At 53.1% G+C, this 12,993-nt stretch overlaps 1 protein-coding gene across 5 annotated transcripts in view; it reads left to right on the top strand.

Annotated features, from left to right (window-relative positions):
* The first annotated feature begins 891 nt into the window (after positions 1 to 891).
* Positions 892 to 12,993, top strand: part of LOC117354790 (ornithine aminotransferase, mitochondrial-like) — a 34,764-nt gene continuing 22,662 nt past the window's right edge. For 2 of the 5 annotated variants that reach the window (XM_033932766.1, XM_033932764.1), the window contains exon 1: positions 892 to 1,150. In XM_033932766.1, coding sequence (XP_033788657.1) covers positions 907 to 1,150 — 244 coding nt within the window. In that variant the 5' untranslated portion in view covers positions 892 to 906. Of the gene's footprint in view, positions 1,151 to 9,018; positions 9,043 to 12,993 lie in introns of those variants that run through there. The other 3 variants (XR_004538253.1, XM_033932770.1, XM_033932768.1) reach the window with 3 other exon arrangements.

Raw genomic sequence — 12,993 nt, 5'->3', positions numbered from 1 at the left:
TTTTGTTTTTAAACTTGATATCCGCGATCAAAAATCAATAAAAAGTATCCTGGGTACACAGAGCTACTTAGTTAGGCATCCATTAGCCAGCGATCGCAAGCCACCAGGATAAAGTAGTATATTAATTGTGTTTATAAAAATGTATAAACAAAGCCCTGCCAGCTGAACATCTCTTTCTCTGGTTCAGCAGCAGGAACTTTGATTTATAAGGAAAGAATAAGCTAAATATTGCAGAATGGCTTGTATGGATGCTGCGGGGACGGGGTGGTGAAAGTAAGGTGACCATATGTCCCATTTTCAACGCGACAGTCCCGTTTCCGGATGTCCCGTTTTCAGGGACAGCGTCCTGAAGTTGTGCACGGGGACACTGGCACGTGCGATCGCTTTACCTCCCTCCGGGGTCCATCAATTCAAAGCCCGATCCGCCGCCGCTGCTTCTTGTCTTCTTCCCGATGTCAATTTTGACGTTGGAGAGGAAGTTCCGGGCCAGCCAATCGCCACTTAGAATAGATGTTAGAATTGATGTCGGGAAGAAGGCAAGAAGCAGTGGCGGCGGTGGACCGGGCTTTGAATTGATGGACCCCCGGGTGTCACATATGCTAGGTACGCCACTGCCCCGGTCCCTTGTACGAAAAACAGTAGGATGCAGCACCAGAGCGAGGCCTGAATCCCACTTGTAAGAAGCAGTTGGAGGACTAGAATGAGGCTTGAACTGCAATGAGGGATAGTATTGGAGGCTTGAAAGTCAGGAAAAAAAGCATTGGTGGACCAGAATGAGGTTTGAAACCCAATGAAAGAAGCTATTGGTGCACAAGAATGAGGCTTGATATACGGAACTTCGAGAATGAAGTTTGGAACGCAAATCGGTTGACTAGGAAACAGCTCAGAGCAGCAGCAGCGCCAAGAATGTCTGGCAAAACACCTCGGATCGTCTGGGTCGCATGCAAATCGATGGGCAGGCACCAATGGCGTGTGCTGACGCGTTCGCCCCTTCCCCGCCCTCTGCTGAAGGCGGGAGAGGGGCACGGACCCTGGCTGCGCTCTGATTGGCCGCGGGGTGCCGACGCCTCTTCCCGGCTGTTGAGGTCAGCTCGCACTGCTTATAAACTGCGGCGGGGCCGAAAGTGTTTCTCTCTCTCGCGACCGGAAGGTAAGACTGAAGCAAGATATGGGGGGAGGGGGCGTAAGGGGGGGGAGGTTCCGGCTTCATTAAAAAGACAGAGGGGTGGGTCCGGACCCCCTCCCCAAGAAGCAGGAGCACTGTTTATAACTCTAAAGAGGAGGGAAGAAGGGGGGGAGGGTCCGGTCCGTTCCCCCCCCCCCGGAAGGAAGCGGCAGGAGGCCCAGGACAGAGAGGCCGAGGGGAGGGGGGGGCGCCTGTGCCAAAGATCAGCAAAGAAGAGAATGGAAGGAGGAAGCTTCTGCTTCTAGTAGACATACAGCGCTGTAGAAGCGATAGTCCCTGCTCAGAAGAGCTTATCTACTGGATGACAGGCTGGGGGGGGGGGCGTCAGTCCCTGCTCTGAAGAGCTTATCGACTGGATGACAGGCTGGGGGGGGCGTCAGTCCCTGCTCAGAAGAGCTTATCTACAGGATGACAAGCATAGGGGGGGCGACAGTCCCTGCTCAGAAGAGCTTATCTACAGGATGACAGGCTGGGGGGGGCGTCAGTCCCTGCTCAGAAGAGCTTATCTACAGGAAGACAGGCTTGGGGGGGGCGACAGTCCCTGCTCAGAAGAGCTTATCTACAGGATGACAGGCTTGGGGGGGCGTCAGTCTCTGCTCAGAAGAGCTTATCTACAGGATGACAGGCTGGGGGGGTGAAAGTCCCTGATCAGAAGAGCTTATCTACTGGATGACAGGCTGGAGGGGGGCGACAGTCCCTGCTCAGAAGAGCTTATCTACAGGATGACAGGCTAGGGGGGGGCGACAGTCCCTGCTCAGAAGAGCTTATCTACAGGATGAGAGGCTGGGGGTGGCAACAGTCCCTGCTCAGAAGAGCTTATCTACAGGATGACAGGCTGGGGGGGGGCGTCAGTCCCTGCTCAGAAGAGCTTATTTACTGGATGACAGGCTGGGGGGGCGTCAGTCCCTGCTCAGAAGAGCTTATCTACTGGATGACAGGCTGGGGGGGCGTCAGTCCCTGCGCAGAAGAGCTTATCTACAGGATGACAGGCTAGGGGGGGCGTCAGTCCCTGCTCATAAGAGCTTATCTACTGGATGACAGGCTGGGGGGGGGGCGTCAGTCCCTGCTCTGAAGAGCTTATCTACTGGATAACAGGCTGGAAGGGGGGACAGTCCCTGCTCAGAAGAGCTTATCTACAGGATGACAGGCTAGGGGGGGCGTCAGTCCCTGCTCAGAAGAGTTTATCTACTGGATGACAGGTTGGGGGGGCGTCAGTCCCTGCTCAGAAGAGCTTATCTACTGGAAGACAGGCTGGGGGGGCGTCAGTCCCTGCTCAGAAGAGCTTATCTACTGGATGACAGGCTGTGGGGGGGCGTCAGTCCCTGCTCAGAAGAGCTTATCTACAGGATGACAGGCTTGGGGGGCGACAGTCCCTGCTCAGAAGAGCTTATCTACAGGATGACAGGCTTGGGGGGCGTCAGTCCCTGCTCAGAAGAGCTTATCTACTGGATGACAGGCGGGGGGGGGCGTCAGTCCCTGCTCAGAAGAGCTTATCTACAGGATGACAGGCTGGGGGGGGCGTCAGTCCCTGCTCAGAAGAGCTTATCTACAGGATGACAGGCTTGGGGGGGGGCGACAGTCCCTGCTCAGAAGAGCTTATCTACAGGATGACAGGCTGGAGGGGGGGAAAGTCCCTGCTCAGAAGAGCTTATCTACAGGATGACAGGCTGGAGGGGGGGATAGTCCCTGCTCAGAAGAGCTTATCTACAGGATGACAGGCTGGGGGGGGCGTCAGTCCCTGCTCAGAAGAGCTTATCTACTGGATGACAGGCTGGGGGGGCGTCAGTCCCTGCTCAGAAGAGCTTATCTACAGGATGACAGGCTGGGGGGGCGTCAGTCCCTGCTCAGAAGAGCTTATCTACTGGATGACAGGCTGGGGGGGCGTCAGTCCCTGCTCAGAAGAGCTTATCTACTGGATGACAGGCTAGGGGGGGCGTCAGTCCCTGCTCAGAAGAGCTTATCTACAGGATGACAGGCTAGGGGGGGCGTCAGTCCCTGCTCATAAGAGCTTATCTACTGGATGACAGGCTGGGGGGGGCGTCAGTCCCTGCTCAGAAGAGCTTATCTGCAGGGTGACAGGCTTGGTGGGGGGGCGACAGTCCCTGCTCAGAAGAGCTTATCTACTGGATGACAGGCTGGGGGGGCGTCAGTCCCTGCTCAGAAGAGCTTATCTACTGGATGACAGGCTGGGGGGGCATCAGTCCCTGCTCAGAAGAGCTTATCTACAGGATGACAGGCTTGGGGGGGCAACAGTCCCTGCTCAGAAGAGCTTATCTACAGGATGACAGGCTGGAGGGGGGGACAGTCCCTGCTCAGAAGAGCTTATCTACAGGATGACAGGCTGGAGGGGGGGACAGTCCCTGCTCAGAAGAGCTTATCTACAGGATGACAGGCTGGAGGTGGGGACAGTCCCTGCTCAGAAGAGCTTATCTACAGGATGACAGGCTGGGGGGGGGCGTCAGTCCCTGCTCAGAAGAGCTTATCTACTGGATGACAGGCTGGGGGGTGTCAGTCCCTGCTCAGAAAGCTTATCTACAGGATGACAGGCTGGGGGGGGCATCAGTCCAAGCTCAGAAGAGCTTATCTACTGGATGACAGGCTGGGGGGGTGGGGGCGACAGTCCCTGCTCAGAAGAGCTTATCTACAGGATGACAGGCTGGAGGGGGGGACAGTCCCTGCTCAGAAGAGCTTATCTACTGGATGACAGGCTGGGGGGGTGAAAGTCCCTGCTCAGAAGAGCTTATCTACAGGTTGACAGGCTGTGGGGGGGGCGACAGTCCCTGCTCAGAAGAGCTTATCTACTGGATGACAGGCTAGGGGGGGCGATAGTCCCTGCTCAGAAGAGCTTATCTACAGGATGAAAGGCTGGGGGGGCGACAGTCCCTGCTCAGAAGAGCTTAACTACTGGATGACAGGCTGTGGGGGGGGGGGGCGACAGTCCCTGCTCAGAAGAACTTATCTACAGGATGACATGCTGGGGGAGAGACAGTCCCTGTTCAGAAGAGCATATCTACTGGATGACAGGCTGGGGGGGTGAAAGTCCCTGCTCAGAAGAGCTTAACTACTGGATGACAGGCTGTGGGGGGGGGCGACAGTCCCTGCTCAGAAGAACTTATCTACAGGATGACATGCTGGGGGAGAGACAGTCCCTGTTCAGAAGAGCATATCTACTGGATGACAGGCTGGGGGGGTGAAAGTCCCTGCTCAGAAGAGCTTATCTACAGGATGACAGGCTGTGGGGGGGCGACAGTCCCTGCTCAGAAGAGCTTATCTACTGGGTGACAGGCAGGGGGGGGCGACAGTCCCTGCTCAGAAGAGCTTATCTACAGGATGACAGGCTGGGGGGGCGTCAGTCCCTGCTCAGAAGAGCTTATCTACTGGATGACAGGCTGGGGGGGCGTCAGTCCCTGCTCAGAAGAGCTTATCTACAGGATGACAGGCTTGGGGGGGGGCGACAGTCTCTGCTCAGAAGAGCTTATCTACAGGATGACAGGCTGGAAGGGGGGACAGTCTCTGCTCAGAAGAGCTTATCTACTGGATTACAGGCTGGGAGGGTGAAAGTCCCTGCTCAGAAGAGCTTATCTACAGGATGACAGGCTGTGGGGGGGGGGCGACAGTCCCTGCTCAGAAGAGCTTATCTACAGGATGACAGGCTGTAGGGGGGCGACAGTCCCTGCTCAGAAGAGCTTATCTATTGGATGACAGGCTGGGGGGGAGACAGTCCCTGCTCAGAAGAGCTTATCTACTGGATGACAGGCTGGGGGGCGTCAGTCCCTGCTCAGAAGAGCTTATCTACAGGATGACAGGCTTGGGGTGGGCGATAGTCCCTGCTCAGAAGAGCTTATCTACAGGATGACAGGCTGGGGGGAGACAGTCCCAGCTCAGAAGAGCTTATCTACTGGATGACAGGCTGGAAGGGGGGACAGTCTCTGCTCAGAAGAGCTTATCTACTGGATGACAGGCTGGGAGGGTGAAAGTCCCTGCTCAGAAGAGCTTATCTACAGGATGACAGGCTGTGGGGGGACGACAGTCCCTGCTCAGAAGAACTTATCTACAGGATGACAGGCTGGGGGGAGACAGTCCCTGCTCAGAAGAGCTTATCTACTGGATGACAGGCTGGGGGGGGGCGTCAGTCCCTGCTCAGAAGAGCTTATCTACAGGATGACAGGCTTGGGGGGGGCGTCAGTCCCTGCTCAGAAGAGCTTATCTACAGGATGACAGGCTGGGGGGGGGGACAGTCCCTGCTCAGAAGAGCTTATCTACTGGATGACAGGCTGGGGTGTGTGAAAGTCCCTGATCAGAAGAGCTTATCTACTGTATGACAGGCTAGGGGGGACAGTCCCTGCTGAGAAGAGCTTATCTACTGGATGACAGGCTGGGGGGCAACAGTCCCTGCTCAGAAGAACTTATCTACTGGATGACAGGCTGTGGGGGGGGGGCGACAGTCCCTGCTCAGAATAACTTATCTACAGGATGACAGGCTGGGGGGAGACAGTCCCTGCTGAGAAGAGCTTATCTACTGGATGACAGGCTGGGGGGGCAACAGTCCCTGCTCAGAAGAGCTTATCTACTGGATGACAGGCTGTGGGGAGGGCGACAGTCCCTGCTCAGAAGAACTTATCTACAGGATGACAGGCTGGGGGGGAGACAGTCCCTGCTCAGAAGAGCTTATCTACTGGATGACAGGGTGGGGGGGCGTCAGTCCCTGCTCAGAAGAGCTTATCTATTGGATGACAGGCTGGGGGGGGCGACAGTCCCTGCTCAGAAGAGCTTATCTACTGGGTGACAGGCTTGGGGGGGGCTTCAGTCTCTGCTCAGAAGAGCTTATCTACAGGATGACAGGCTTGGGGGGGGGGCGACAGTCCCTGCTCAGAAGAGCTTATCTACTGGATGACAGGCTGGGGGGGGGGGAAAGTCCCTGATCAGAAGAGCTTATCTACTGGATGACAGGCTGGAGGGGGGCGACAGTCCCTGCTCAGAAGAGCTTATCTACTGGATGACAGGCTAGGGGGGGCGACAGTCCCTGCTCAGAAGAGCTTATCTACAGGTTGAAAGGCTGGGGGTGGCAACAGTCCCTGCTCAGAAGAGCTTATCTACAGGATGACAGGCTGGGGGGCGACAGTCTCTGCTCAGAAGAGCTTATCTACAGGATGACAGGCTGGGGGGGGACGACAGTCCTGCTCAGAAGAACTTATCTACAGGATGACAGGCGGGGGGGGAGACAGTCCCTGCTGAGAAGAGCTTATCTACTGGAGGACAGGCGGGGGGGGGAACAGTCTCTGCTCAGAAGAGCTTATCTACAGGATGACAGGCTGGGGGGGGGACGACAGTCCCTGCTCAGAAGAACTTATCTACAGGATGACAGGCTGGGGGGGAGACAGTCCCTGCTGAGAAGAGCTTATCTACAGGATGACAGGCTGGGGGGGAGACAGTCCCTGCTCAGAAGAGCTTATCTACTGGATGACAGGGTGGGGGGGCGTCAGTCCCTGCTCAGAAGAGCTTATCTACTGGATGACAGGCTGGGGGGGCGACAGTCCCTGCTCAGAAGAGCTTATCTACAGGATGACAGGCTTGGGGGGGGCTTCAGTCTCTGCTCAGAAGAGCTTATCTACAGGATGACAGGCTTGGGGGGGGGGCGACAGTCCCTGCTCAGAAGAGCTTATCTACTGGATGACAGGCTGGGGGGGGTGAAAGTCCCTGATCAGAAGAACTTATCTACTGGATGACAGGCTGGAGGGGGGCGACAGTCCCTGCTCAGAAGAGCTTATCTACTGGATGACAGGCTAGGGGGGGCGACAGTCCCTGCTCAGAAGAGCTTATCTACAGGATGAAAGGCTGGGGGTGGCAACAGTCCCTGCTCAGAAGAGCTTATCTACATGATGACAGGCTGGGGGGCGACAGTCTCTGCTCAGAAGAGCTTATCTACAGGATGACAGGCTGGGGGGCGACAGTCCCTGCTCAGAAGAGCTTATCTACTGGATGACAGGCTGGGGGGGGGGCGTCAGTCCCTGCTCAGAAGAGCTTATCTACAGGATGACAGGCTTGGGGGGGGCGTCAGTCCCTGCTCAGAAGAGCTTATCTACAGGATGACAGGCTGGGGGGGGGGACAGTCCCTGCTCAGAAGAGCTTATCTACTGGATGACAGGCTGGGGTGTGTGAAAGTCCCTGATCAGAAGAGCTTATCTACTGTATGACAGGCTAGGGGGGACAGTCCCTGCTGAGAAGAGCTTATCTACTGGATGACAGGCTGGGGGGCAACAGTCCCTGCTCAGAAGAACTTATCTACTGGATGACAGGCTGTGGGGGGGGGCGACAGTCCCTGCTCAGAATAACTTATCTACAGGATGACAGGCTGGGGGGAGACAGTCCCTGCTGAGAAGAGCTTATCTACTGGATGACAGGCTGGGGGGGCAACAGTCCCTGCTCAGAAGAGCTTATCTACTGGATGACAGGCTGTGGGGAGGGCGACAGTCCCTGCTCAGAATAACTTATCTACAGGATGACAGGCTGGGGGGGAGACAGTCCCTGCTCAGAAGAGCTTATCTACTGGATGACAGGGTGGGGGGGCGTCAGTCCCTGCTCAGAAGAGCTTATCTATTGGATGACAGGCTGGGGGGGCGACAGTCCCTGCTCAGAAGAGCTTATCTACTGGGTGACAGGCTTGGGGGGGGCTTCAGTCTCTGCTCAGAAGAGCTTATCTACAGGATGACAGGCTTGGGGGGGGGCGACAGTCCCTGCTCAGAAGAGCTTATCTACTGGATGACAGGCTGGGGGGGGGTGAAAGTCCCTGATCAGAAGAGCTTATCTACTGGATGACAGGCTGGAGGGGGGCGACAGTCCCTGCTCAGAAGAGCTTATCTACTGGATGACAGGCTAGGGGGGGCGACAGTCCCTGCTCAGAAGAGCTTATCTACAGGTTGAAAGGCTGGGGGTGGCAACAGTCCCTGCTCAGAAGAGCTTATCTACAGGATGACAGGCTGGGGGGCGACAGTCTCTGCTCAGAAGAGCTTATCTACAGGATGACAGGCTGGGGGGGGACGACAGTCCCTGCTCAGAAGAACTTATCTACAGGATGACAGGCTGGGGGGGAGACAGTCCCTGCTGAGAAGAGCTTATCTACTGGATGACAGGCTGGGGGGGCAACAGTCTCTGCTCAGAAGAGCTTATCTACAGGATGACAGGCTGGGGGGGGACGACAGTCCCTGCTCAGAAGAACTTATCTACAGGATGACAGGCTGGGGGGGAGACAGTCCCTGCTGAGAAGAGCTTATCTACAGGATGACAGGCTGGGGGGGAGACAGTCCCTGCTCAGAAGAGCTTATCTACTGGATGACAGGGTGGGGGGGGCGTCAGTCCCTGCTCAGAAGAGCTTATCTACTGGATGACAGGCTGGGGGGGCGACAGTCCCTGCTCAGAAGAGCTTATCTACAGGATGACAGGCTTGGGGGGGGGCTTCAGTCTCTGCTCAGAAGAGCTTATCTACAGGATGACAGGCTTGGGGGGGGCGACAGTCCCTGCTCAGAAGAGCTTATCTACTGGATGACAGGCTGGGGGGGGGTGAAAGTCCCTGATCAGAAGAACTTATCTACTGGATGACAGGCTGGAGGGGGGCGACAGTCCCTGCTCAGAAGAGCTTATCTACTGGATGACAGGCTAGGGGGGGCGACAGTCCCTGCTCAGAAGAGCTTATCTACAGGATGAAAGGCTGGGGGTGGCAACAGTCCCTGCTCAGAAGAGCTTATCTACAGGATGACAGGCTGGGGGGCGACAGTCTCTGCTCAGAAGAGCTTATCTACAGGATGACAGGCTGGGGGGCGACAGTCCCTGCTCAGAAGAGCTTATCTGCAGGATGCCAGGTTGGTGGATGGTTAATTTGCTTGCTGGGGTGGGGAGCAGTGGTAGTAGGGTTATGGGTCAAAAAGTTGGAGTTTCAGGTTGCTTTTAAGCAAGGGATGGGGTGTGACAGATCAACTGGGGTAGTTCATTCTAGGCATCCAGGGTAGCTAGACCAGTGTTTCTCTACTCGGTCCTGGAGTACCCCTTTGCCAGTCGGGTTTTCAGGATGTTCACAAGGAATATGGTTGAAATAAATTTGCATATAATGGAGGCAGCGTATGCAAATAAAGTTTATGCATATTCATTGTGGATATCCTGAAAACCCTACCAGCAAGGGGGGAACTGCAGGACCGAGTTAAGAAACACTGAGCTAGACAACGTTGTACATCACAACACAAAAGAGACAGTCCCTGCTCAGAAGAGCTTACAGTCTACTCAAGATAGACAAACTGGATAAGAAGGTGCATCAATACACTGTGCTCGGCCGGGAGAATGGGGCATGTGAGAGCAGCACCACAACCTAGTAGTCATCTTGACATTTCATCTGATTTATATTGGTTATTTTGAAAATCATTCCCCCCTCCCACACCAACACCACAGCCCATATGTAGAACTTCTCATGCTGATAATGTGATTGCAATATGCTTTTCTGATCTCCCTCCAGCTGGCAGCATGGAGGGTGGGGAGAGGCTTACGCAAACAGCTTCCAGCTCACATCATAGGAGGCTGCTGACATTAAAGTAGGGGAGGAAAGGAGATTAATGTTGGAATAGGAGTTAGATAAGGACACACCAAGTTCTTTTGGGCAGGGACATCCTTAATTTGAACTATTAAATGCTGTAAGCTGCCTATTTATTAATTGGGACTTATATACCTCCTTTTTCAAGGAATTCATTCAGGGCAGTGTACAGCAAGAAGTCAAACATAAGCAATAGACGATTACAGCAACAAAAATATTGAAATTGCAATCAATATATGACACAGTATGCTACATTACATTAGTGCTTACGATTTACAAAAGCAGGTCCTTCTCCATAGTGCTGGGCCCGGTTGCTCTGCCCACAATGTTGCATAGTTTTGCATCATCAGTAAATAATGCAATGTTGCCTCGAAGTCCCTGAGTTAGATCCCTAATAAAGATATTAAATAGCATCAGGCCCAATACCGAGCCCTGTAGCACTCTGCTGGTCACCTTTGACGTTTTTGAGGGGATACCGTTCACCATTACTCTTAAGTCTGCCGCTAAGCCAGTCTTGAACCCATGCTGTCGGTGTTTTTCCTAGTCCTAACGAGTACATCTTGTTCAATAACCTACAGTGTGGAACACTATCAAAAGCCTTGCTAAAGTCTAAATACACAATATCCAGGGACTCACCCTCATCCAGTTTTTTGTTTTTTGTTACCCAGTCAAAGCTAACTCTCACCAATTCCCCTCTTGGTCTCCTGCCTCTGCTTCTCTCTCCTGCTGTTTTATCTGCTTTTCCCCCTTTGGCTTCTCTCTCCCTCTTCCTCTCTATGTAGCTGCTTTTCTCCTGCTCAGGTTGTATATTTACTGCATTTCTTCTGGTATAATAAACTTGGCCTGCATCCTGTACATAGTTTGCAGATTGTGTTTTGTTTTTTGCTTGTTGCTTGGTTTGCTGCAGACCTTGTTGGATTTTTTCTTTTTGTTGATGTAGGAAAGGCCAGCATTGTTTGTAGACTGGCCATACAGACATCCCAGCAGAATAGTGGGGCACTCTGGGGGGGTGCACTGCAGTGAACGTCACATAAAGGGTCCCAGGTAAACGTCTTGCCATAACACCCTTTTAGTGTATGGCGAGTCCTCCAAAACTTGCCGGACCCAACTGTTCAGCACCACTATAGCCCTTAGTCTGCAGGTGTCGCCTATATGTGGGTACAGTGGGATTTGGGTGGGTCTTGGTAGGCTCACAAGTGTAGTAGTTGGAGTGAGATATGGGCCCAGGTTCTCTCCTCTGGAGTCCAGGGCACTGACCTGCTTTGCTGCTCTCGTAGGACTGGCCATAACATCTGCAGCTGTGTTTCATTCACATCTTTAGGGGGTGGGAAGGGGGTCATGCTTCCATTCCTCCAGTGGATATCTGGTCAGTTTTGGCACCTTTATTTATTTCTAAAATAGGTCTAGCCCCTGGATGTTTCCTAGAATGTTTGATTCTGGCAGAAAAACATCCCTTCGAGGGAGTAACAGGCAGATAGATAAGGGCGACCCGGTCGACATTGTATATCTGGACTTTCAGAAGGCATTCGACAAGGTTCCGCATGAACGACTACTTCGGAAAATTGCGAGCCATGGAATCGAGGGAGAAATACTCACGTGGATTAAAAACTGGGGGTAAAGGGGCAATACTCAGACTGGAAGAGTGTCACCAGTGGGGTGCCGCAGGGCTCGGTGTTTGGACCCATACTCTTCAACATCTTTATAAACGATCTGGACATAGGTACGTCGAGCGAAGTGATTAAATTTGCGAATGACACAAAGTTATTCAGAGTAGTAAAGACGCAGGGGGATTGCAAAGATCTACAAAGTGACATAACCAGGCTCGAGGAATGGCCATCAACATGGCAGATGAGATTCAATGTTGATAAATGTAAAGTGATGCATGTCAGTAATAAAAATCTCAGGCAAGAGTACAGGATGTCTGGGGCGGTTCTTGGAGAGAACTCCCAGGAAAGGGACTTGGGAGTTTTGATTGACAAGTCGATGAAGCCGTCTATGCAATGTGCGGCGGCGGCGAAAAGGGCAAACAGAATGCTAGGAATGATAAAGAAGGGGATCACGAACAGATTGGAAAAGGTTATCATGCCGCTGTACCGAGCCATGGTGCGTCCTCACCTGGATTACTGCGTACAGCACTGGTCGCCGTACATGAAGAAGGACATGGTACTACTCGAAAGGGTCCAGAGAAAAGCGACTAAGATGGTTAAGGGGTTGGAGGAGCTGCCATACAGCAAAAGATTAGAGAAACTGGGCCTCTTCTCCCTTGAACAGAGGAGATTGAGAGGGAACAAGATCGAAACATTCAAGGTATTGAAGGGGATAGACTTAGTAGATAAGGACAGATTGTTCACCCTCTCCAAGGTAGGGAGAACAAGAGGGCACTCTTTAAAGTTGAAAGGAGATTCCATACAAATGTAAGGAAGTTCTTCTTCACCCAGAGAGTGGTGGAAAACTGGAATGCTCTCCTGGAGGCTGTCATAGGGAAAAACACCCTCCAGGGATTCAAGAAAAAGTTAGACAAGTTCTTGCTGAACAAGGGCTGGTAGGGCTAGTCTCAGTTAGGGCACTGGTCTTTGGGCCACCGCATGAGCGGACTGCTGGGCATGATGGACCACTGGTCTGACCCAGCAGCGGCATCTCTTATGTTCTAAGTCATGAGCCCGCCCTAGTCCCACTCATACCATGCCTCTAACACGCCTCCTTGTGCTTTAAATGAACTGTAGACGAACAGCATAGAAATCCTTCTAGAAAATAGGTCTTGAAAATAGCAATTTGGCACTTTTGGGGTGTTTTTCTCTTTTGAAAATGAGCCCTGCTGGGTCAGACCTGAGGTCCATCGTGCCCAGCAGTCCGCTCACATGGCGGCCCAACAGGTCCAGGACCTGTGCAGTAATCCTCTATCTATACCCCTCTATCCCCTTTTCCAACTGGAAATTGTCCAATCCTTTCTTAAACCCCAGTACCGTACTCTGCTCTATTACGTCCTCTGGAAGCGCATTCCAGGTGTCCACCACCCGCTGAGTAAAGAAAAACTTCCTAGCATTTGTTTTGAATCTATCCCCTTCCAATTTTTCCGAATGCCCTCTTGTTCTTTTATGTTTTGAAAATTTGAAGAATCTATCTCTCTCCACTTTCTCTATGCCCTTCATGATCTTGTAGGTCTGTATCATGTCTCCTCTGAGTCTCTACTTTTCCAGGGAGAAGAGCTCCAGCCTCTCCAATCTTTCAGTGT

This window comes from Geotrypetes seraphini, chromosome 2, assembly GCF_902459505.1.
Source record: "Geotrypetes seraphini chromosome 2, aGeoSer1.1, whole genome shotgun sequence".
NCBI classification, from domain to species: Eukaryota; Metazoa; Chordata; class Amphibia; order Gymnophiona; family Dermophiidae; genus Geotrypetes; species Geotrypetes seraphini.
The sequence above is the reverse complement of the archived record's forward strand: the minus strand, read 5'-3'. Positions and strand labels throughout refer to the sequence as shown.